Genomic DNA, 26597 nt, shown 5'->3' with positions numbered 1-26597 from the left:
GTTATCAATAAAATTTGAAAAGTTTATAAAATTTAAATTTAAAAAAATAAAATAAGGATAGTACCAAATGATAGATATAACAATGATAAATACAATAGAAAAACAATTCCACATTCTTAGGATCTGTTCTGGATACCGTATCGTTTGCGATGGAGTTTAAACGGCACTTTTTAGACCACATACCTACAATATTTCCTTTCTTTTTTTCTAGTTATATATAAAATTTGAAAATTTATGAATAAATTTAAAAAAATAAAATAAAGATAGTATCAAATGACACATATAACAATAAATACAATAAAAAAACAAGTCCACATTCTTCAGAATCTGTCCAGGATACCGTAACGCTTGCGACGGAATTTCAACGGCACTTTGTCACCGTTCGACGAACTGCTGCGCGATGACTGTCCTTATTTTCGTAATATCGACGATTGTTCGGAAATTTTCTGGATTTGCTGAATGCAGAGAGCTTTCGGATGATCGTTCAACATCGCTGTAAAACTGTAAATGCTTGTATGACCGGCGAGATCAGCTAGAGATAGACGCAGTATGGCGGCTATGAGGTTCGATTTTTTCTTTTTTCCTAGCCGATATCTACCGTCCAAAACCTCTTTTGGTCAGGTTTTTTACACTACCATAATATAGCGTATAAAAGACACTACGCAACATTATTACATAAGGCATACCGTCCTCCTTCACTCAATTCTAAGCTCCTTCCTCTCACTGCCCGTGTTGAATCCTGGGACCATTCTTTCTAAACTAAAGGAAAAATTGCAAATTTTCCGTGCGCTTGAAAACAAATCGATTAAGCCTAGAACCACTACCTTTTAAAAATATATAAGAAAAATCATATTGATAATCATCATAACCATAATCATAATAGTGATGAAATCATAAATCCCTCACATTTGAGAAAAAAAAAACATAGAATCCTTCTAAAAGAAAAAGTCCTCTAACAGGCAAAACTAATTTTTCTTTTATTTCTTGGAGTGGAAATCGAGAAAAAAGAATTGTTCCTGTCAAAAAATCACACCCTCTTGTTTTTGGACCTTAATCTGCATTATCTTCCTTATCTTTATCGGAGACTTAGAATATTTTTAGAAACGTAAATGTTCTTAGAATACCTTTAAACGCCTAGAGACCTCAAAAACCCTACTTTATTTCAAATAATTCAACGAGAAATCAACGTGTTAATTAACGATTCTAATGTAACAATTAATTCCTAAGCAATTCCAAGCGGTCCAGATTTTCAATGAAGAATTCAAAGTTCACTGGTTCCATCAATATCGCACCGCAGAATTTCATTAAAATTAACATAGTGATTTTTTTTTGTGAAACAATTTTGGTGAATTTGAAAAAAGGAACGATCTCCGCTCTTCTTATCACCGTTTTTTTCTCTCTTTCTTTTTTTGCTCCTTTTGCGCTGGAAATTCACAAAGATTCACTGAAGTCCGTCCGTGATTTTAAATGTTCTCATGGCGTTAAAACTGGTCTCCGACCTTACCACCTCAAAAAGTAGAGTCCTCCTTCATTTTCTGCGCACTCCTGAATCCGTCACATACTATTTAGTACTAGTAGTTTCCCGGATCTTTCTCCGATCCTTTCCTTCAACTTTTTTTTTTCTCGGCGTCATAGCATCTGAGAACTTCTTATGCATTCTTGCCTCCGTTACTCCAACGTTATCCAAGAAATCCATCCAGAAACCTCTAAATATCCTGTACAAAAAAAAATTTAAAAGAGAAGAAGCGAGCTCTGAAAATGCTTCTGACATTAAAAATAAGCTAAAATATTCTATCCGTTTCAGATGAAGTCCATCTTTCTTACGGTAGGAATTCTGGCAATTGCAGCTGTTGCATTCGCCGAGGATGTGGCGGAAAATGTGAACTCTAATCCATACTATCTTTTTTTCTTTCTTTTTTTTTGTTTCAGTAGAAATAATGGTATGAATTAGTCTGGTCTCCTTCAGAAAGAGCTCAGCGAAACTGGTGTCGCTGTCCTAGAGAAGCTTCGTGCGCTACGAGAGGAAGAAGAGGACATTTTGGAAGGAGTCACTAACGAAAAAGACAAGGAAATTGTAGGAACCGTTCACGTTCCTAACCTCCTAGGACTCACTTCAAGAATAGCTTAAATTTCGCGTTTTACCCGGATTTTTTCAGATCACCAGCGTTCTCAAAAGGGAGATTGAAGTCGAAGATGAAGTTGAGGTGAGTGAATGTGGACTGAAATATCTTTGATATTCACATTATTTCAAATAATACCCTTGTAAGGGTCCCATTCTCTTAACGTTATTCTCATAACACTTTAGTATACCAAAACTTGGTTCCTTTAGAGTAGCATATGTTATCATTCCTTGTACGATGTTCATCAAACAAAATTATTTATTTTGACCTTTTTTGGCTAAAAAAAACAATGATATTAATGTGAATACGATTCTGACCCAATGACAGAGCGTACTTGCCCCGCCCACTCCGTAAAAACGTCTTCTTTCTGTTCTTCGGGGATTGCAAAGAAGCATTAATCTATCCATTCTAGGATTCTACTCGAGTAAAGCGTGCTATTCGTCGCCGTGCTCGTCGAGGAGGAAGACGGGCTGCTGCCGCTAGAAGAGTAAGCAAATACCGGAGCAGTTCTTCCTTTATCTAGCTCCTCTTCCTCACAAGAGAAGAAAAAAACGATTTCTAGCGTTTCTACCGCCGTCTCCGACGCAATCGCCATCGTGCTGCCCGTAAACGCGTCGCACACGCTCGCCGTCACCGCAGAAACCAACGACGTGCCGCCAACAGAAACCGTCGTCTTCACCAACGCGGTTAAATTAACTCACTAACTTATTCATTCAATAAATATGATTCTTTATACGGTTTCTTTCTTCTCAGACTAATTTTTTTCTAAATAAAAAAGTGGAAAAAATGGGTTGCACGGTAGATAGTTCATTTCCCACCTAAGATTTCACAAACTAACTTTCGTTTCACGTTCTCCTCTCAAAGAAGTAAAATTTCTCACCTACGGATACCGCTTCCATGTCGAAACGTAACTTGTGCGAAAAGATGTAGAGAAAAAAAGTAGAAAACATTTTTGTCAGACACTTTCTTAACGTTTGTGCATATTTGGCGAGAACTGGTCCTCCGGTTATACCGCAGGGGCAGGGACAACCCTTTCAAGCAATATATCAAACGTTTTTCTTCTCAGTCTTCTCAATAAAGATCCTGAATTTTCCACATAGCACTCAAAACCTGCAAAAGGGGAGGGTAAGCGATGCGAATCTCTACACTGCTGATATTTGTCATCAGTTCTGTCGCAAGAGCGCTGTAGATGTTGGTCAGTTGGGGACTAGTTCTCGCTAGATTATAATAAAAGAGTGTTGCAAACAGCTCCTATAGCTGGAGAACTTATTAATTATCGATTAATTAATTGGAGTTCATCCATGACAGAAGTTTTTCTCGATATATTCCTGGGACTTGTTTCAACTGAATAGCTAAGATAACGGAACGAGAAATTTCTGGAATGTTCGCACATGTCCCTCTTCAAACAACATTTGCTTAAGGACTTTGTTTTTATGCCCCATATTTTTCCGTATCAGCCTGGTAGCTCGCGCCTGAAATGATCCCACATAAATCCTGCGCATGGTTTGATTCTCTGCGACGTAGCGGCAAGCACCAAGGTCAACTCGGGTTTGAATGACCCTTTCTCTGTGACTGGAGAGGTTTTTATTTGGAAAAACAGTGCGTATGGGTGTGTGCACAGACGAATTAGGCCATCTTTGTTGTTATTGGATTCTTTTTCGCTGCATTAAACACCATCTAATTGGTTAAATCGGTTGAGATAATTGCCGATCGTTTTTCTTTTTCTGGATAATGAGCGAGAAATCACCATTAAAAGGCGTCTTCCCGCACAACATACATATATTTGGTGTTCTTAACTCTAGTCTTGAATTTATTTATTTATTTATTTATTTATTTATTTATTCTTTGTCTTATCATCCTTGTTAACATGTTTATAGTTCTTTCTATACCCTGCCATGAGCCATATGTTATGTCGCAGAGCATGATTTTACTTCATTATCTATTTATCTTTTTTCTATTTTTCGTTATCGATTTTCAATTTTCGACATTTCATTTTTTTCTTTTCTTTTCTTGTACCCTCTACCTTTCCAAATGAGCTTGTGCAGTTCTTTTTGCCCAGATGTAGAAATTTTGTTGTGATATTTGGTCAGTTTCGCGTAGTTTTAATTTCACGCGAGATCTGGTCCCCAGCAAATCCAGAATAATTGATACCCTTCTTTCATGCCCTATTTGTTTTGTTCTAGAGGTAGATATAACACAAGAAATTTTTCCGACGAACGACTCTCAGGAAGAACATTTTTTCCAGACGCTAAAACTCTCGTGAGAGAAAAAAAAACTTTTTCACAAAGCAAAGATTGTTCAGTTTTTCAGGATACCACGGACAGGGCAGTAAACCGTCACCTGTTTTGCTTCCATGCCAATCTGCCGTGAAGAAGAATGTTCGGACTGAATAATCTTTTTTAAAGAAAGCACAAAACCAAACGAATCTTCACTTCAAATTCATATCTTCAATTTTATATTTTATTTTCCAAGATTTGAGCGATTTCGAAAGCAGGTACTATGTCCATAACCTATTTGTTGTGCCATAGACACCGCACGGACATTCAGCTGGATCAGAGTTGGGCGCCCGCCTTCGATTAAGATCAGAGACTAGGGAGAAGAGAGACTGTGTGCCTAGCAGCAGAAGTACGTGCGTTGCGGCACGTGCGCGTCGCGTCTGCCCAGCTGAGCACGTCGAAGACAATTGTTTCCCAGTAAACTGATTCCAAATAGTCGTCAAATGTTGTCGTTTTCATTTAGAAAGAAGAAAAAAACACGTTTTGTACTTAGGAAAATTTGAGTTGCACTTATATCAATTTCTCATGGACTCAGCGTGTTTGATCTATCGATAAATTCATTCCTTCGATTCATTCGATTCAAATTTATTCGATTAGCTGAACTTAGACTAAACCCACCTTTGAACACGTCCAGCTCCATTTAATTCAGTAGTTTTAACCTGGATACGGCGTATTTCTTACCTATTTTCTCTTCTTCACTTCATAACTTTTCATGTTTATTTGTCCGTATTCAAAATCCATCAGATATCTGGGATTTGATGTGGCCAGACTGGCCAGACACCGTTTGCGTCTGAGGCCCACAAACCTGGTTTGAACACAGAAGAGGATTCCCGAACATAAGCTAGAATCTTCTGAGAGATACATTCATTTGTTTTTTTTTTTCATTCATATAATTTTTTAATTCCAAAAACTTATTTTCTAAGTTATTTTGTGCAGAAAAAAAAACTTGCGTACAATTTATTTACCAAATTACCTAGGCTGGAGTCGTACATACATAGAACTAATCCTGATCGATGTATTTTTTTTCTCTCCTCCTGTTTTTTTCACTATTTATTTACTTTTTATGGCTATGGCTTTTGCTTGGTTTTTTTCTTTATTTACCTCTTTATTGCCTTTATCACATTCTGTTCACCATTAAGCGCAATATTTAAATAAATAAATAATAAACAAATATCTGACAATTCAATCAGTCCAATATTTATACTAATATTTAATAATAATATTTAATATCATGAAGTTCCATCTTTATGACCAGCGATCGAAATTCGAAGTAGGACATTGTCGAACACTGACCTTTCCACGTAAAATAGGGAAGGATCAAATAAAATAAAGAAAATAAGTTGGGATTTTGCGAATTTTCCTGAACGATATCTGCAATATAAGTGAAGTGATAAATAAGCAGTTTTTCGATGAATCATTCACGCGGTGTCGAAAATACTTCCCCCTTTTTTTAAATCAAAATTCAAGTGAGATGAAGATTGTCGAACATTGACCTTACATCTAGTCGGCTCGTTTTTCACGATACCCCTTCATCCATTTTCGTCGGGCGGTCGCCGCCGCCGCCGTCGTCGTCGACCGCCCCGATTTCTATCGTTCAACGCCACCATTTGACTATTACAACCGTCCGTACACAATCCGTCAGCCAACCGACCGGCATCCGGCGAATCACGTACCGCACACAGTTCGGTTGCTGACCAACTTTAACGCCCACCACCGTCGTTGTCGTTTCTTGCGTTAACGTCAACGTCAGCGCCAATTCGCCTAACTCTTCTCAGAGCCGTCTTATAAGACGATGAAGAAGGCGAAAATGTCGGCATCGTTAGAGAACTCCGCAAACATTTCTTCATCACCTCTTTTTCCCTCCGTCAGGATAACTCTTATTTGTCTTTGTTATCTGAGTTTCGAACACATAGACCGTGAACCCTGGTGCACTTCCGGCGCGATTCCCTCCGGATTCGCTGCTCCTTTACTCGTTATCGTTATTTATCTGGAAATAATGAGCCTCACAGCGTTTTCGCTTTCTTTTCTCAGACTTCGCAGAAAATTTTTCTCTTTTTCCCTTAATGTAAAAATGTAAAATGTAAAGTGTAAAATGTAAAATGTTAAAGTTTTTCCTTAATTGTTTCCGTGTTTACTGATTACAGTGGTTCGCTAATAAGTATTTAATAAATTATTAATCTCAGCTCAGTAGGCGAGCCTGATCTCTCTGCTTTTATTCGTTAAGGATTTTACATCGAGAGGATCACAATCTATTTCCATATATTTCATTGTTATTACACTATTATATCATTATTATAATATATTATATTATTATTTCTCGATAATATCCACTGAACGCATGAAACGACCTATGAAACCACGTTGCTCCAGAGCATCCAAAGTAATTCTGTTAATTTGTTTCATTCCTAATGATTCACGGATGAAAAAAAAAAACAAAACAGGAAACCTAATTGCCGAATAACATGAAAATACTGTTTTTCATTCATTCCTGTGACTCAGTCGGTCGTTTCCTACAAAGACCGTCCATCGTTCACCTCATAATAGAAATTCCTAAATTTATCGTATCGTGCGTGGAAAAAAAACAGGCAAAAAAATTATAATTCACGTTTTTCGCCATTTTCTAAATTATAATGTTGGTCTCAAAACTAAAACAAAAATTGCATAAAAAACTTAAAAAATAAACCGCACAAAAAACCCAAAAACACTATTTTGTAGAGGACTAAAGAAAAAAAGGAAAGAAATGATTTCCTGGATAACGCGTTGCCTAACGCTGAACTCTTCTTTTTTTTGACACGAATTTAAATTCTTGAAAAAAAAACGTCATTACTTGCAAACGTGCATCAATCTGGATAGAGGAGTTCGGATGAACAGCTCCCGTGGAAGCCACTCCTCTTACATTTAAGAAATGATATATCTACTCTTTGTGAATGAATCTTTTATAAGTTCAGCTTCGTCTCTTAGCCAAAATCTGTCCATAGCATGTAATTTAACACATGGATGATGTTTTTTGGTTGATTTTTGTCGATTTTAGACATTAACTCGTTATTAGTGTAGATTTACCGTGTTCAACCTCATCTCCATCTGGATCTGTAATCTTCTCGAATGCAGGATCCTTTTCATAACAAACATTTATCGATGGGAAATTGGTGAATTTAACATTCACAAATGAGATAATGTCAAAATTTGTTTATTCGGAATATTCATCATTGAAAAACTTTCTAAACAAATAGGTGTAAACTAAACAATTAAATAAATAGGTATAAAAATTCAAAAATTCGAATGTTCGAAATATTGTCCGGAATATAAATCGTCGAAAATTTCCATGTGTTTGCGTGTAAATGTGTGGGAATCGATTTTGAAAAAATGGTGAAAATCCTTAAAAATATTGGAGGATTATACATAAGGAAAATCTTGAAAATCCCAGCACGCCGATGTAAACCATCTACATACCTTTATTTTTGAAGCAGAGAAATTTCCGAGAAATCAACGTCCACAAGTCCTTCAAATTCATTTCCCTTCGTTTTACCTTTTTATTTTATTTTACTTTACTCATTTTCATTTTCATTTCACTTCACTTCGTTTTCTAGACTTTTAAACGTTTTTTTAATCAGAAATCAACTTCAGCAAATCCTTCGAATTAATTTCTTTTCATCATTTCATTTTATTTTATGCATTTCCACTTCATTACAGTTCATTTCGTGTTCATCATTGAAGAACATTCTAAATAAATAGGTATAAAATAAACAAATAAATAAATAGGTATAAAAATTCGAATGTTCGAAATAAAACTTTTAAAGACTTTTAAAAGTCCTCAGTCCTACTTCGCTGAGCGGAACTCACTAAAACTCAGGTCAGCTAATATTTTCTATGGAAGTGGCCAGGAATTTTTCCAATTTGTTTCTTATGTCCGTCGGAAAAAAAATTCTAAAACATCCACCAACAGAAGGATAATCCCTGATCTGAGCTCTAGGAGGAATGCGGTGGCTCGGCTATCAACGGGCAGTCCCTTGATTAACCAATTCCTGTTCGGAGGCACTATGGGCTGGAGGTCATAAATGGCGGCCGCCGGTAATAACGTCAAGTCGATGGCGCGCTAATTTTGCCAATATTTCTGGATCGGTCCCAGGTTTATGTCCCTTAAAAGCCAGCATACCACTAATCTGAGGTGGTGCGGATTTCAGGCGGAGAATTCGTATAGGGGATAGTAGATTATGGTGAGGGGTGTGGCTCCGTCCATTTATTCCTAATTGCCGTATAAAACTACCCGGAAGATGCGGCGCCGCACAGGTCTGGCGCCCAGTCGAACTCCTTGTAGAAAATAGTGCGCCGGAACACTCGAAGCCGTATCTTCCGGGCCGTTTTCTACACCAATTAGGAAGAAATGAACGGAATCACCCTCCTCCCCATAATCTTCAACCCCGCATACATCGGAAATCCGTACCACTCCAGATTCGTGGGGTGATGCCTTTAACAACTACATAACCACAATCAAAAAGATCTTCTGGACTCTCTTGAATGTATAGCTAAAAAGTCTAATCAATACGATCGATTTTTCCGTTTCTTCCAAGCTAAAGTCAGCTTTTCCCTCTCTTTGTTTTTTTTCCTGAAATTCATTGAATTTGTCTTTCTCAACACTGTCCATACCTAATTTTGTTTCAGTGGTCAATGAGAATAGCATTGCGTTCAATTATTCAAATCGTAGCTATCTCAAATATTTCTTTCCTCGTTTTTTCTTTTTTTTTTTCCTTTCTGGATATTCTTGTTTTTACTCAACAACAAAGGCATTTCGGTCAACAATAAAACCACCCAAAGAAGTCACTCATCTTTTGATTAGATTGTCGATCACTTTGATACAGAACTCGGGCGACTGTGGTTCAAAAATGTACCAAAGGGCCTTATTGACAACTCACAGTATATAATTGTAATTTAAGGGAAAATTAATGCAACATGTAACTGTAATTTTATTTTAAAAAAAAACTCTTCAAATATTATTGTTCTTTTCTCTTTGACGTCAGTAGAAAATAGAATTGAAAAATACGCGAATAGATTACAAATAAACTCGTCCAAAGTGTGTGGCGGACATGTTTTGAGCCATAGAGCGATATTAAAGAAGTGGGTCTCGCCACGAGAATGCTTGCGGTCGATTCATCTAACGCAGACACGCGACAATTGAATCCAGCATGAAGATTGTGAACTTCTAACTCGCGCTCTACAATCTCTATCGCCAAACGTCGGCAGTTGTGACTAAATTTAAATTTTTTTAAGTAACATTATTTTAGAGCATGTATAACCGTCTATCGGACTAGAAGACGCCCTCTGATCACCACACAGTTATTAGTACAGCTAAATAGCTTACTAACAGAAGAGAGGGAAGGGAAACAGTTTATCTAATTGTCGGTACTCACTAGTTAACAGCAACTGACCGAGGAATAAGAAAAAGATGATAAAAAAGTGCATGGGCTTATTTAAAACCTGTATTTCCTTGATTTTTTCCTCATTTAAAGGCATCACCCCACAAATCTGAGGTGGTACGGATTTCAGGTGGAGTATTCGTATACGGGATAGTAGATTATGAAGAGAGAGGTGGTTCCGTCCATTTCTTGCTAACTGCCGCAAAAAAAAAAAAACGGCCCAGAAGATGCGGCGCCGCACAAGACTGGCGCGCTCCAATCGAACCTCTTGTACAAAATGGTGCGCTAAAACGAATGAAACCCTATCTTCCGGGCCGTTTTTTACGGCAATTAGGAAGAAATGGACGGAATCACCCCCCTATTCGTAGCCTCCCACCCTGTATACGAATACTCCACCTGAAATCTGCACCACCTCAGATTCGTGGGGTGATGCCTTTAAAGGGATCACCCCAGAAATGTGGGGTGGTGCGGGTTTTAGGTGGGCTACGCCTATAAGTAGTCGTAGATTATGGAGAGAAGGGTGATTCCATCCTAATTGGCGTAAAAAACGGCCCGGAAGACTCGACTTCGAGCGTTCCGGCGCGCTATTTTCCACGACGAGTTCGATTGGAGCGCGCCAGCCTTGAGCACGCGACGCATCTTCCGGAGCGTTCTTGCGGCAATTAGGAAGAAATCGACGGAATTACCTCTCCATAATTTACGACCCCATATAAGAACTCTACACTTGAAATCCGTGCCACCTCAAATTCGTGGGGTGATGCCTTTAAGAGGAAGCCTTGAAAAGAAGCTCCGATTCCATGGTGCACGGATTTTTCCGTGCTCCATTAATATATCGTAACTGGTTCAGTGAACTCGTCACGTGAACTTGTCTAGGTCATATTTTTCCCTATAAAATTAACTTTTTACTTTTTTTTTACTTTTCTCAACGAACACTTTAACAACACATAGAAATTGCATCAACAACAACAACCACAACAACAAAAAGAGAATTTTGTTTCGCCCGTGTTCCTCTGTCACATTTTCCTCTCAAAATGTCCGTTAAAAACGTTAACTACACGCTAGAATGGCAGTTCGATATTTGTTCAGCACTTCACGTGCTCTTCCGTCCTCCTCAGTGAGGTATTCACCACTGGCCGATAGCGCCGAACCCGGAAAAAAGCTCGAAATGTATGCTTCACTGGTGATTTCGGGGAATTTTTTTTGAATTCACTTTGCTGAATCCCCGATAGCGCTGAACACTCAACAGGACCTACGAAATCCACGCTTCACCACCAGTGCTTCTTCGGGGATTTTTCATTATGGGATTTTTTTTCCCCTGAAATTTTTCCTCCATCTCTAAAATATGACTTCTATCAATCCTAAAATTGTATTTTTTTCAGAATTAAGAGCATAAATTTTTATTAAGAAGAAATATCACCTAGAAATGTGAAGTAAGTTGTTGTCGACGACGAATAACTTGTTACATCCACCATTTGTAATGCATGAATATTGAACTGTTTCCCGGAGTATGATATCAATGGATGCCGTGCCAAAACGTCGCCGAAAACAACTTTCTCAGGCCTATGCGCTGTTCTCTTCTTATGAATCCTACTAACCCTTTGTTTATTATTTTTTTTTATTTTCCTTAAAATCATCACTCTCATCAGGGTTTTATTAACATATAGTTCTTAGTTTCTTTTTCAATACGTTAACTTGTCACGGTTTCGTTTAGTTCTAGTTTGCAGCTTTTTTTCAATTTTGTCTTTTTTTTTCGATTTCTTACAGAAACAATGCCTTGGACGAGTGAATAAAACGATTTTTCCAGAGCTGACTCGAGAAATGGGTGGGATTTCTATTTGACAGTGTCCATCTCGTGCCACTCCCAACGTTTTTTTTTTTCAATGAAATGTCAACATCTCCTTTACTTTTCGTATTTTTTATCGATGTTCTTAATTATTTTAACTTTATTGGACCTATTCAAATGAAAAATTAGAAAACCTACTAAGACTAATGCTCCCCATATGATTTCCATAGTTATTGGCTCAAGGGCGGTATTTTTCACCACAATCATTGTACATATTTTGCTGAATCGTTTAAAAAAATTTTGTTCAAATTTCAACTGGAAAAATTTTGGATTAATTTTGACGGGATTTTTTTGTTTGGTAACTACATAAACAGGGGCTTTTTTTCTCAACCAGAAATCACGTAATACTTGATATATAATATCCGAGCTATGCATTTTGCATGCACCATTTTCATCTTTTTTTCCAGAAATAGATAGGTCATTAAATACGGTAGTTTTTGCTCATGTCTACTTTTATTTCGTGTATGAATTCTCATAAGTAACTCTCAAATTATTTTTCCTGACATTATACACTTCAAAATTCAAATAATTACTTACAGTTCGAAGTTGTTTAATTCCACCTATAACTTTTCACATTTTCTCAAAAAATTTATTCCTAGCGATATACACTTCAAAATTTAAAAAGTTATTTATTATTCAAGTTTGTCATTTCAATTCCACTTGTAAATTTTAAATTTTTCCATATTTTCTTTTTTCCCTAGAATGAGAGTGAGATACATACGTAGAATGAGGATTATTCACATTATTCAGGTCATTAATTTCGATTTGCAGAAGAAAGTCCACACGAATAGCTCTTGTTCAAACTTTAAATAAATAAATAAATAAATAAATAAATAAATAAATAAATAAATAAATAAATAATAATAATAATAATAATAATAATAATAATAATAATAATAATAATAATAATAATAATAATAATAATAATAATAATAATAATAATAATAATAATAATAATAATAATAATAATAATAATAATAATAATAATAATAATAATAATAATAATAATAATAATAATAATAATAATAATAATAATAATAATAATAATAATAATAATAATAATAATAATAATAATAATAATAATAATAATAATAATAATAATAATAATAATAATAATAATAATAATAATAATAATAATAATAATAATAATAATAATAATAATAATAATAATAATAATAATAATAATAATAATAATAATAATAATAATAATAATAATAATAATAATAATAATAATAATAATAATAATAATAATAATAATAATAATAATAATAATAATAATAATAATAATAATAATAATAATAATAATAATAATAATAATAATAATAATAATAATAATAATAATAATAATAATAATAATAATAATAATAATAATAATAATAATAATAATAATAATAATAATAATAATAATAATAATAATAATAATAATAATAATAATAATAATAATAATAATAATAATAATAATAATAATAATAATAATAATAATAATAATAATAGTAATAATAATAATAATAATAATAATAATAATAATAGTAATAATAAAATGATTATAATAATAACAATAATAGTGCTCCTTAATATTTGAACAGATAACAACATTATTGTTATGATAGGAGATTATTCAGCGCTAAATAAATAAATAAATAAAATCTATCGCTAAATATTTCTGATGCCGTAACCGGTCCCTGAGTCTGTTCAGAGAATCATTGTTACTATTCCTATTTTATTTGTTTTATTTACTTATTTATTTATTTATTTATTGACAAGAGTTAATAACGTATTGAGGACAAAAGGCAAAAGAACATTTTCTGCTGAAATTCCACTATTTTAACTCTAGAAAGTCAAGAATTTCAACGCTTTCCATCTTGGATATCTCCCAATCCATATCCGAATTTTAAAAAAAAACCTGCATCAAAATAAAAACTTCTCGCTGTAATTCGCTGAACAACAACACCAGTCAAAGACCACAGAAACCACATTCGACCTCTTTTCACGAGTATCAATGTGCAATTTTCCGTCGCCCCTATAATTATGGGGCACAGACCGGACGGACCAGTAAATGACCTCCGCCGCCAACCAACTCACTCTATTTTGTTGCGGCAAGTGAAAATATGTAGGGCGCGTTTTCCTTTCGATTCGTTTGTGGTATTATTCAGGGTCTACGAGGGGGTCCTGCACGGAAAACAATGGTAATCAAGTACATTTGTTAGTAGCTCTAGATCTCATTGATTGCTGACGTTCTCGAAAACATTCAGTTTCTTCCATATCCTTCTTCCAGTCTTGGATATCATTAATCTTTCATAGTGAACTTCGCTGTAATAAGTTTCTGTGGCTATTTTCGTCGATCGATATGCACATATTCTATGGCGCATGTGGGAGTGCATGTTTCCAGATGATTAAGCTCGCCGTTCTTCTACTATTCGTCACCTATGCTGCAGCAGGAGGAGGTCATAGACGGAGAGTTAGTCATTCTGTCACTTTCAAGAGAATTTCTAGGAATCGATACCTCCAACATGGTTCTTACCTTTATTTAAAAAGAATTTTTTAAGGGCCCAACAAGATGCGGTCTTCCCTCGTTCACCGGCCGCTTACCAGAAGACGCTCAGGAGAAAATCAAGAAAATCTGGGAGCACTACGAAGACGGTCAAGGATGTGACAAAGAACATCAAGAAACTAAGGATATAGTAAGTCATCAGTTATTTCGTCAGCCTCCGAGGTGATTGTCCCAAAAGTTACGCATCGGTTGATGTGAAATTGTTTCGATCATTTATTCAATTGGTCAGAAGTGTGTCTGCATGGATCGCCCAAAAAATTACTGTGCGCTATGCGCCTTACTCATGACCAGGGAGCCAGTTTGAATGTGTCCTTGTCCCAAAATTAACGCATGGCACATTATGCTGTATTTATAAGACAAAATTTTCGCCGAAAACAAAATCGAAATATTACGATATTTTAGCTCGACGAACTACCCGCTGATGTTAGAAATCGAGCGATGCGACCGAGAGGTCCAGCATTCCTCAAAGGTGTTTCCGATGAGGTACGCGCTAAATTCGATGCTTTATGGAAAGATCATTCGATTTCAAGGGAGGAGAAGCCGGAGAAATTCAAGGAACTAGCCGAAAAGGTGAGATTTTTATTCTACGGGAAATTAAGATAAATTTAGTCACCACTTTTTGGCACAAAACATTTCTAGCGAGTTCCAAGCCTTTGAAAATTCGTCAAAAAAAAATTATGATGTTTTAAGCAATAGTTCTACGACAATCTGACATACCGCTGCGTCCCGTAGCGATCAAATTAATCATACAAGACAACAGAAGAACCTTCTGAAATAATACAATCACACCAGTTTTTTTTTTCCCCTTTCAAACAATAGCAAGCGATTGCACCTGCCACCGCTCTAATAACACAGCTCCCCTTTTTTTCAATCACTAATTACATTACAGGTTCTGAACGCTGAACAATTGAAGGAGTTCAATAAATTCCATGCGGCTCTACAACGACGACGAGATGAGTTCCAGAAAAAGGTAGGGTTTACTGTGTTTATTCACAATTCTACCAACATGATCCAGGTTTTTTTTTTAGCTGAAGGAGCTCACTCCTGAAGCTCGTGCTGCACATGAAAAGCTTTCCAAGCTCAGAGAGGAAAGACACAAGGTACTTGCTTCTTTTTTAATTTCGAGAACTTCCCAAAAAAATTAGAATTAGAAGTATCGTGCAAGTTTAGAAATATTATTATTGTTAATGTTATCAATTATTTCAAACTGCTACTGGGTACCTTCGTCCCAAAAATGAAGCGGTCTCCATACTTCACGTAGTCAGTTGAGTCCCGCTTTGCGTTCTAACGCGCATCATTGAGGTAACGTGCGGTTAACACGTATTAATACAGTAATACCTACATACATGGGTCCCTAATAGCAGGCAGACTAACTATTTGGACATAAGCGAGATTAAACAGCACCTCTGAATTCGTCGTTGTTTTGGACCGTACCGGTTTCCCCTGGGCATTGGATGTTGGGAATTAAAAACAGACTGAGGGTTTTCTCGGAAAACACTGGAAGCTCATATTACAGAAAGTTCAATGACGACAAGAGAAAAGTCGATAATAGAAGTTCCAAATGTAAATCATGGGAAATTAAAAATTAGAAGTAAGTACAAAAATCTTCAGGAAAGTTTGAATAAGTAGATTTCCTAGCACAGAGAACCCAAGAAAAAACGGACCTGTCCACTCTGTTATCTCCATACTTGTACTTTACACTAAAAAAAAAAAGAACTATTCACACTTCAGACTTACTGTTTTTTTTTTCTTTTTCCTCTTCATCTTCTACTCTGTCCTCCTCATAACTTCTTTATTCAGATCTTCATGGAAGCCAGTGAAAGTGTGAGAGGGGAACTGAACAAACTTTACCATGATGACAGAAGAAAGCAGATGGAACGAAGGAAACGTCAATGATATTCTCATAAAACACCTGATCACTTTATGATCACTTTATACCGGTTATTACTGCACGATCATTATATCTCAAGGCATTAACTAGTTTTGAATAAATCTGGTTTCACAATTTGAAAGATGCGACCCCCCATTAAAGCACTCAAATAACACGTTTCGATAGCGCCGCTATTCACCTCATAGGAAAGATTTTAGGGCTTGCAGCACTGCTATTGATTTCGTTCATTTTCGAAATATTGCTTAAAATTGTCAAAGTTTCTTGATCGAAAAAAAACTGTTCTTTTTTTCTCACTGGAAGAAAAAAGTGTGGGAAATATTTATCACGAAAATGTAATAATAAAAAGAAAAAATGTAGTCAAATAAGAACAAGCACCAAAAGTGAGCAAAAGTAATAAACGTGACACAACAACACATGAAAGAGATCGTGTGTAAGAATTATTGCACTTACTGGTATCGATCGACCGATCAGTATCTCAACAAGTATCTTGTAACTTGAAGGTGCAATCTAGTTTTACGGAGTTACAACATCTGAACATTTGGCTCGATCGGTAAATTTGCAAATATCGGCGAATGTGTTAAGCGATTCTACATATGCACATCAAAATAAACACGAATACACATCACTTTAAAAGAATAATGATTACAAATTTTCAGATTGGGCCTTCAGAAATACATGGTGAGACCTGTTCAACTACTTCAAACTCATTCAAAATTCATTAATTAAAGAAATTCGAGAAGCTTTCGATCGATATATGTAAAGTACATAATACATGAATAAAATTCCAAAACGATTCTGCATTTACGGACTTCGACATCTCGAACTTGATTCTATTCGTTGCTATCTTATTCCGCAATTGCGGAAATCGGACAGTCGTTACCATAGATACGATAGTCGGAGCCGGCGCCCCCACCCCTTCACTTTTGGACGCTTGGCGAAGGGATCCTCATCAATTGAGCTGCACCCAATGAGCTAGACCCAATTCACTTGAGGAGGCTCCAACTCCTCCCTATCGCACTTATGAAAGATTAATTTCCCCTACGATTAACAAACCAACTAAATGAGAACTGGTGAGATATACTAAAGGAAAATAGAAGGATAAGGCACCTATGAATTTTTGTGGTGACATAAGTATGAAATCATACTAGCATTTATAAGATCTACAAATTTCATTTCATAAAGTCACATTTTGAATCATTCTATAAAAATAGGTTAGTGAAGCTGTGTCCTCATTCTGAAGCAGGGTAGACCACGTCACATTTGTCCTAACTACAAGGTCATTCCCAAACGTTATTAGAATAATAGTACTTTTGAAAAAGGGGTGGGTTACGGTTGCTAACAAAAGTGGGAAATCTGCTCGAAAAAAGCTGAAAAGGAGGCAAAAGACAGGAGAGGCGTAAAGTAACGTAAGTAACGATGTATGGCTTAACATTCGATAATGAAGGCGTTCTGCGCAACGTAAACATCTCTTAAAGTTCCTGCTGATGGTTGATCACTTACGTTTTGCTTCTCGAATTTTCCTTTCCTGATTATCGTAAAAGAAATTCTATAGGGTTCATACAGAGATGCGATGTAAATATGAGAAAAATATCACATCGTAATCATATAGCAAAAGAGAAGGATATGTCACAAGCACTAAAAATGAATTTGAATTAAAAGAGATTGCGTGGATCTCATATAAGGTAACACAATTGCATCAAGTTGAAAATCTCTAAATATCATCTATATATAAATTCCTGTAGAAATTCGAAGTACACAAATATCACGCCTCAAACCATGCTGCCGCACTATATGGCGAGAAAAGGTGAAGAAAAGCGTATGCGCGGAGCAGCTTTCGATGAAAACGCACGTCGTGTGAGAACTACGACGTGTGGAAATTTCGCAAAATAATCATCAATGACTAATAAATATGAAAAAAAAAATGCTTCGAACTCATGCTACTAAATTATGCATCCTTGTCCTTCTCCAGTGCTAGCATGTTTTCCTGTTCTTCCTGTGCCTTTTTGCGGCTTCCGTGTAACTTACGGAGTATTTTCTCTTTCTGTTTACGTATCTGAAATGGAAATATAGAAATTGAAAGAAACCCTGGTTAAACGTACAAACGTACCTTTTCTTGCTTTTTGATCGATTTTTGTACCTTCCAATGCATCACGAATGTGAACATGCCTAGCGCTACGGCCGCTGCTAGCACGTACTGCACGAACAGCATCGGTTCACGAATGACGAAGGCGACAAATCGTGCCGCATGTTCCTTTATCATACGCATTTTATATCAGAAGCTTCGGTAATGACGATTTGGCTGGAAAAAAAGAAAACTGTGTTGAGATTATCCAGATGTTACTAGAAAAAAAAAAGAATCGAACGAGGAGCAATAAAATGCGAGTTCAAGAAAGTTCGCCCTTCTTATTCGAATAGGAACCAGAGCGAAGGTAAAAATCGTCAAAATTTTACTACAAGTACGAATAGGGAAAGAGATAACGCATACATTTTTATTCTTATTTTCTTGACCTACTCACTATCGGCACAGGACGAAAATAGGCGAGTGAACAGTGCTTCCATACCAACATATTCCAGCTGCCTACTAGCTCACTTCATTAGCAATACATTGAACAAGGAGTTTGGATCGACATGCACAAAAAAGTCACTGATGTTGTCAGATGACGGTTATTAATGGCCTATTGGTGTCCTAACGATGACGTATTGTAAAAAAAGAAGAAGGGGATTTATTCTGATCAGTTACTAACAAAATTAACAAATTGGCTAATGCTATAACTCCATCCAGAAGAGTAAAGAAACTGGTAAACTGGTGTCTCTAGATTCGGTATCAGGAAATATTCACGCTTTTCGCTTTAAAAAATGCAAGATAACTCAGGTATGCCATAATCTCGAGAAAGGATCTTCAAAGATTATGATTGTACCATGAGAATAACAATTTGCTACAATATTCAAGCCAAATGAATAAGAAGAAAGGCAATCACATCTAATCTGTTACTTCACAAAATAGTTAAGGGCAGGTACCACGAAATTGACGATGTTGAGACCAATCCACGAATAGAGAGAGGTGAGGGCGTAAATCACGACTATGAGCGTTATCACAGTCAATTCTGACTGGTGAGCCAGAAAAAATAAACCAGAGAAATAACTTTCATTGCACCCGTGCCACCCTCGAAGTCACTTGAAACGCAATAGAACGCGGGGAATTCCGTGGGCGTTTGCAGTCCAAGTAAAATAAGTTGAATAAGTAGTAAAAGCTCCTCAACCTGTACAATCACGGACGAGTTGCGAATCGCTATCGTTCTACACACATAAGAAGGTGCAAATCGTCGGAGACAAGCGTGCAACCAACCAAACCAAACGTGACCAAGCTTATATCCATGAACTACTCTCCTATTACTATTTATTCGCTTAAAGATTCCAAAATCATCAATTTGGTGATACCCTTTCCTTGAAGTTATTCCATTTATCCTCAACATAAAAAAGCGATTACAAATGCGGTCAAGAACCCTGGTTAATTGAGTATTATGAAATGGTCAGTTACGCAAAAGGTGAAGCTATTTTTATTTGTTTTCCAATAAAATACTAATAAGTGCAACAGCAGATACAATTAAATTTTATCAGAAACAATAAAACATTACTAGACTTGCAATCTAAAAAATTCAAATAAGTAATTATAATACACCTCCTTAGCTGCAAAATCATTTAAAAAATTTGTCGCACTCTGAGAAGAAAGTATAAAAGTGACCATACCAGAAATTCAGATACTAACGACGAATCCAGAATAACTACGTTCGCACAGAGAAGAGGTTCGCAACATGATGAGAGCGGTAAAAGGTCAGTCAAAAAAAGGGAAAGTGCATCGCTGCGCTGTCAAACCCTAAACACACGAACCTAGTAATTTCCTCTGGAAATTTCACCCTTAGGAATCACGCTTCCGAGTACTCGTTCACGAAAGGGACCTTGTCCCAACCAGAACTCTCTTGTTATCCATTATTTGCCGTATAATATAAGAAAGATGTAGATGATTTGTTGAAAAAAGTCTCTGCGAGTGAAGAAACCCACTGCACTAAATAATCATATTGAAAAGACTACAAATAAAGCTTGAACAAGCGGAAAACCACCACTCAATTACATTTCTAGAAGTTTTTTCCAATTTTCACCCCTCTAGAGAAGAAAAATTTCCTGATTTTCACCCCTCTAGAGAAGAAAAATCACTCAAATCGTCGTGCAGTATCGATGGTGCTGGAAAACGGCGGGATTTTTAAAACGGGAATAGAAGGCCTAGAAATTAGAAAAGACCAGCATTGCTTCACGAAATAGCGAAATAAAGGGTTGTTTATACAATTCTAAATGAAACAAGCACACGCGATGGTCAAAATAGAAGCAAATCAGCGTCAAACTCAATTTAGAGGGACTGCTAACTTATAAAGTTAAGAAAAACACAAATACTACCACCATACTAGCATGCGTATATGAACATTATACAGGCATAGGTTGCGAGAATTAATCTCTTACGGGAATGCGAAGTTAGTAATCGGATTAGCCGATATTGACACCGCTATATATGGTAATTCGCCAAAACCGTAACTACAGACACACCACAATAAATGAACGATTTTCTCAGCGAGAAACACACACTGGAACAGAAATTATATTGGATTAAAACCCATCGTAAAATAATATGAAATCACCACCACCTTCAAAATTTATTTCTTTTCAATACTTCGCATAACGACCCGCCATAAAGAGGAAAACAATACGTATTCACACAATAAAAAAAGACGAAAAAACAAGGTCACTTCTGGAAAAGTGTTACATACAAAACAACTAAGATAAGACTAGCAAGTAAAAATAATCACAAAATCAGAACTCTAGAGGATCTTAGGACCCGACTGAACCTAGGAAACCTTCAACAGGACCACCCTTCGTAAAAGTCGATCCAATCGATTAGCGACGAGAGTTTCAAGTGGCTCTAAGCCACTGTCCAAACACTACAATGAGGCACAGGTGGTCCCATAACCTCTATGAATTCGCTGAACTTAAGGTTTAGTTAAACACTAGAAAATGGATAGCCTTGGAAATTTTCTTCTTTTCTTCTTCAATTCACAACAGGATAGTTGTCGTTAATGAAAAAAACCATTTAACGTCATTTCTGGTGTATAAACTCTGATATGTACAGCTTAATGAAGTTTTGACATTTCTCAGAGCACTTCTTCATTATAAACTGGCGTCGGCGATCCGAAATCACTTGATTTCTCGGATGATCTGAATCCAACAAAATTGGCAATGCAGAAAAAAATGAAGTATAAACATGGACATGACTTGTTAAGCAGAAAATGTACGTCGAAAAATAGATAAGAGTAATCAAAAATAACATTGTCAGGAATTACTGTTATTGCTAACAAAAGGAGAAAGACAAGGAGCTCTTTTGAACCTTTAAGGTTCTAAGGTATTCAGAAAGTTCTTTTTAGGTCAATATTTCTTATCAGAGAAGAGAGCTGTGTGTTTTTTTTAACATTCGAATTACATCAATAGAATTGTCAATGTTAATAGAATTAAAAAGAAAGGTTTTTTTTCGTTTTAGCTTTAAGCTATGACAATCCACTCAAGGAGACGTAGTGGACTAAAGAGATTTATTCTGAACAATGTTTCCAAGGCAACATTGGAAAATTCTTTCGAAAAACTCAGAATGATCCAAAAAGTCATTCCGTTTCTTGGTGATTCTTTGTTTCCTCGACTATGAAATACAAGTAAACCACCAACAAAAAGAAGTGGTTTATACAAGAAACGTTCATAGTCAGGTGGACAACCACCTCAGCCCGACCAAATTCTTCAAGAAGGTAACCAATATCCTAGTGTAACGAAGAATTCTCCAATCCTTTACATTCACCTCAACAGAAACAGTATTGGATTCAATTTGGTTGCTAATAAAGCTGGAGACTGAATAAGAAAAAGGGATTAATGATGCTTCTAGTGATTACGATAGAAGGAGAACAAATATTTCAAATTAATGAACGAAACTCACTCATCCGATTGAGGAACGAAATCTTTGACGGAAATCTCGAAGATGGATGACAACAACTGTCTCCCTAAGGAACCGTAGTAAGCCAGTCGACGATCGGTAGCGATGAAAATTCGCCAGAACAAGAAGTGAAGGCACTGCACTACAACAGACCTGCAAAAGTGTGGAATCTACGAACAATGGAAAACAGGTTACCTCTGCAAAGGAATGTCTATAATATACGGCGTTAAATCAGAGCAAAATGCCAAATATGGAAGACTAAATGCAGCTGATTTTATCACAATAAATACGACTACATAATCAAAAAATAAAAAAAATGTACCAAAAGTTAAACTAAAGGGAACCATCATATGAAAACTACAGTAAAAACAAAAAAAGCTTCACTGGACATACCTATGGCCATCTAACATTAAAATGAATCCGCGTAAGAACTTATAAGTAGAATAGGTGTCGAGAAATATTTCAATACATTCCCAAGCAGAAAGTTTAATTGCTGGGCGGCACCATTCGGCGAAAGGTTTCAAAACCCAGGTTTTCACGTAGACATACCTAAACTCAAGCAAATAGATCCACTGATAATCGTTAATTTCAAGTGAATAAAAGTTGGTGTTGATAAGTTAGTAGTAAATAACTACTACCAAACCGAACAAACTTTCTAATGGTGTAAAAAAGTCGCTCGGAATACTTACCGACATGTCTGACATTGCACTTGTTGTTGTGCGGGTGCTTTTTCCATCCAGTGATCGAAACATCTTACGTGAACCCACTAAATACACAATTTAAAGAAAAAATCGAATAAGAAATAGCCAAAACTTCACAATACTATGGAAATGAGTACTCTTAGAACAACAACTTATGTAAAACTACTAACGTACTGTCGCCTACAGTACCAGTTCAGCTTCGATATCTATAAAAGTCTAATTAATATCTAATTATAATCAAATTAAAAAGAAATCAAACGTCAAGATCTAGTACGTCTAATACTCTTAACAGTCGAAAGGCTAGAGTGATCACTTATAAAGTGTTGGTGGTGGCATCGGCCAGCTATAATCGATACCTAATGCGAGCTATAAATTGGTTTAAATGATGACATCCACTCAAACAAACAAAAAAATAATGACAGGTAAGATTTACGACTAGTGCCGAACGCAAATCTGGTCTTCTCGATACATTTCGAGTTAACTGAATGAATCATTCTGGGTTAATTCTCAAAATATGAGTATTTTGATTACGATCGCCTGGGCGAACTGCAACTGTGTCGTTCGCTTGATGCAAGTGCTGCTAATTTCGTCGACATTTCAAGAGAAAAAAACTTATTTTAAAATTTCATTTAAAAGCTGACACCTTCCACTTACAACGAAGAAAACATCACTCTTGGTTTATTCGATTACCTTAGGAAAACGAAACGATGAAAGAAAGACCCACTTTAAGAGATCCGCTGCACATACATGGTCGTAACCACCGACTGTTTTGATCGTCCTCACCGTAACAGAATTTACAAACCCTGTCATCTGCTGTTACAGAAAGTACACAACTCGCCACCAAACCCATGCCTGGGGTGACTGGAAACACTTTTGTCAGGATTTTAACAACCTAAACGATTCATTTCGGAGCATACCGTAAAGAAAAAGATACGAAGTACACAACATAGAATGTGGATCATTGGAAAAAACCACAAATAGATGAAAGGTAAAAAATATCGTGTATCATACATTAAATCAGCTCACTTTAATAAGAAAACGATTGTGCGAGAGAGAATACTCAACGTGGCCAGATATTACGTGCATTTTAAAGAAAGTGGTAGGATAATTAGTAGCAATTTATCTGTTTTCTGATACCTTAGAGGACAACTGCCGTCTGAACGCAGCGCACAAACACAAAAAAAAAAAGCTTCAAGGAAATCGATCAAAAGCTACATATTGCACATGCCAGAAGATTCAAGGACAGTCTTAGATGGTGGGCACAGCTTCAAATCAGTTTAAGACCTATCAATAAACTAACAGTCATGTTATTTTCAATCAAACCATACAAAATCAACTGTTGTCACGATGTGTTACCCTTTCATTACTCAAAAGAGAATCGTTCACCACAGATTTTCTGTTGCAGGGAAGATTTTGCAAACAATTTCCATTTCAAAGAAGAACAAAATGAGATTCATATCAGTGAAACTATTTGGCCGGCGGAAAGAAGGATTTCCTCAACTTTCCTCCTTTTACGAATGTGGATAAAGACTTTAACTGACGTACTAATCATACAAATAAACGTACTATGTGGTATTTCTTCGTAACAGATCGTATCCAGTAATGGAAGTTCAGCGATTATTCGGCTATTAGTGAGCGACTGAACGTTGACACATTAAGTGCGTTATTTTAATGTTAAATAGTAATTTATGACAACAACGTTTACGTTAGGGACCAAAATCCCTGAAACACATGCAACTTAGTACAGCGGTCATCTCCACACTAACGAAAAGAAATCCTAAGCTTCAAAAGACTAAAAAAGAAAAAGGTCTTTCAAATGCAAACAAACCCCTCAACTTTAACTGTTACAGTAACCACAACGGTAGTAAGCTGTGTCGGCTCTTTTTATATGCCATATTTTATAGTAGGGTCAAAAACGACAGGAAGTACGGTGCAGTTACGTAAGCGGCTGCGCTTGAAGCGGCACGGTGGAGTGTAACAGTTGGGATCCAGCACGGACCCTTTCTAGCACCATTCATCGCTGCAGTTAGCGATGATCCCTCGTCGATTCCAACCGCTAGCTTCACCGCACCGCTTCGAGCGCAACCGCTTACGCAATTTCAGCTTTTTTTTTACCCGACTTCACCACGGTTTACATGCGTTGTATGATTATCCATCAATGATCAAACCTTCCGAACGCACATCGCGTTCATTTTTTAGAGTGATTTACAGCAACGATGTCTCGACCAATAACAATGATAATATTGGGGATTTTTAATTCACGTGCTTTCCATGAGTCCAAAAAATTTCTCTCACGCTAAATTGATAATCACAAAATCGTTTCCAATCCAAACTCAGAGAAAACCAGTTACGAACGCCTCTACCACAGAATTTCTCACCAAATTACATGAAAACTTCAAACATAATAAAAGGATTTAAAAAAGTTTAGTACTAGTATGTTTTCGAAGGCCGCTTGTAACATAAACAAATCAAAAAGACCACAAGTAATCGAGTGTAAGCTGAACACACTTATTCTTTATGAATGAAAGAATCATTAAATTTAGGAAGTAGGAAAGTTCTATTTAGGAAAAATCTTGACTGTAAATGCCAACTCACATTAAAACTGTTCCCTTCTTAAACTTTCAACTACCACACATGAAAAGCCGTTGAAATAAGCTTGGGAATGATATTACCAGTGTTTACATTTAAATATAAACTCTTGCGTAAGGATATACAACGAAACCACTCCGAAAATACAGTCAGATACAACGAATGACTGTGCTTAGCCCTATAACGATTATAGCATTATTATATTTACACAGATTTCGAGCAACCAATCTAATAACATTCAATTAATCGATTCCTTAGAAGTGCAATAGAACTACGCTTATTGAATCCGATACATTTACATCTAGAGAGGACAGTATGACTCATCACTTTCCTTCACAAGTGACTGGATTCGAAAACGAGACACGTTCTCTAAGGTGGAGAAGTTTACCGCCTCCGCCTATTCAAGGAGAAATCAACAAGACGGCTTCTCCTCATTTTCTTCTATCTTCACTTACGTATGATTCTTCTTTCTATTTTGTGAGGAATTTTTGCGTTTATTTACGTCAATATTTTCTTATCTACCTTCGTCCTTAGTGTAACGACAGAGTACATAAGGTACGTATCGATCATTTTTGAACAATGACATATCGCAATGACGTCTTACCGGCGAATCGTCGCCGATGTTCGGCATCCGATGCGACGTATCGTTCAGAAAGGGTCGGTTCTACCGCAGTATAAATGATTTATTCATGTTTCTCGGCCTCTTATGCTATGAATTGTGATATATTGCTGCTCCTTACTACGCTTAAGTGGTCATAGTAGTCAATATCAAGTAATGAATCTTGTCCTCGTCTTAACACAGAGAGAGAGAGAGAGAGAGAGAGAGAGAGTTCCCTTCAAAAGTCTAGTACTGTCGTTCGAAACCGAAGTTTCTTGATTATTAGCAAATAGATCCAACCTTGAAAAAGTATTATTCCTGATTTATTAGATATTAGCAACCAGACTGAACCAGTAATGAATCAGGTCATATTTTTTTAATACCCAACGTTTTCCATATTAAAGAAATGATGCGCAGTCACTCTGAAACGACATGAATCTGATTCCGTTTGTACTCCAAAATGTCTCGCGCTCATGCAGAACGGGTGTGAACAAAAGTCATTTCAATGCTCGGTCACAAATTTCAGGACCTGAGACTACTGAGAAATTTTATCGCATCACAGAAAAATTTGCAGTAGCTTGGAGAGGGAATAGATGGA

General features: G+C 36.3%; 5 protein-coding genes across 7 annotated transcripts; 2 read left to right on the top strand and 3 right to left on the bottom strand.

The window, feature by feature from the left end:
* Positions 1-1804: 1804 nt before the first annotated feature.
* RB195_020536 (uncharacterized protein) lies at positions 1805-2811 on the top strand (the record flags this gene model as incomplete). Its single annotated transcript, XM_013442522.2, has 5 exons — positions 1805-1879; positions 1967-2074; positions 2157-2204; positions 2533-2607; positions 2683-2811. The coding sequence occupies 5 exons, from the start codon at positions 1805-1807 to the stop codon at positions 2809-2811; spliced, it is 435 nt and encodes a 144-aa protein (XP_013297976.2).
* Positions 2812-12448: 9637 nt separating this feature from the next.
* Positions 12449-13246, bottom strand: RB195_020535 (uncharacterized protein; the record flags this gene model as incomplete). The annotated part of the gene is made up of 1 exon (XM_064188884.1): positions 12449-13246. The coding sequence occupies one exon, from the start codon at positions 13244-13246 to the stop codon at positions 12449-12451; it is 798 nt and encodes a 265-aa protein (XP_064044765.1).
* A 793-nt stretch (positions 13247-14039) lies between these two features.
* Positions 14040-16097, top strand: RB195_020534 (uncharacterized protein; the record flags this gene model as incomplete). The annotated part of the gene is made up of 6 exons (XM_013442523.2): positions 14040-14108; positions 14197-14331; positions 14604-14771; positions 15091-15171; positions 15230-15301; positions 16002-16097. The coding sequence occupies 6 exons, from the start codon at positions 14040-14042 to the stop codon at positions 16095-16097; spliced, it is 621 nt and encodes a 206-aa protein (XP_013297977.1).
* Positions 16098-18037: 1940 nt separating this feature from the next.
* Positions 18038-18358, bottom strand: RB195_020533 (uncharacterized protein; the record flags this gene model as incomplete). 2 transcript variants are annotated; one of them, XM_064188882.1, is made up of 2 exons in its annotated part: positions 18038-18145; positions 18200-18358. In XM_064188882.1, the coding sequence occupies 2 exons, from the start codon at positions 18356-18358 to the stop codon at positions 18038-18040; spliced, it is 267 nt and encodes an 88-aa protein (XP_064044763.1). The 2 variants fall into 2 exon arrangements, with proteins under 2 accessions (XP_064044763.1, XP_064044764.1); XM_064188883.1 differs by having other exon boundaries at positions 18200-18352.
* Positions 18359-21290: 2932 nt separating this feature from the next.
* Positions 21291-26032, bottom strand: RB195_020532 (uncharacterized protein; the record flags this gene model as incomplete). Of its 2 annotated transcripts, XM_064188881.1 has the most annotated exons (7): positions 21291-21354; positions 22115-22264; positions 22505-22660; positions 22801-22877; positions 23537-23673; positions 24379-24451; positions 26006-26032. In XM_064188881.1, the coding sequence occupies 7 exons, from the start codon at positions 26030-26032 to the stop codon at positions 21291-21293; spliced, it is 684 nt and encodes a 227-aa protein (XP_064044762.1). The 2 variants fall into 2 exon arrangements, with proteins under 2 accessions (XP_064044762.1, XP_013297978.1); XM_013442524.1 differs by lacking the exons at positions 24379-24451; positions 26006-26032 and having other exon boundaries at positions 23537-23662.
* Positions 26033-26597: the final 565 nt, after the last annotated feature.

Source organism: Necator americanus, chromosome II, assembly GCF_031761385.1.
Source record: "Necator americanus strain Aroian chromosome II, whole genome shotgun sequence".
Classification (NCBI taxonomy): domain Eukaryota; kingdom Metazoa; phylum Nematoda; class Chromadorea; order Rhabditida; family Ancylostomatidae; genus Necator; species Necator americanus.
Note: the sequence above shows the minus strand (reverse complement) of the source record. Positions and strands in the feature narration are given on the sequence as shown.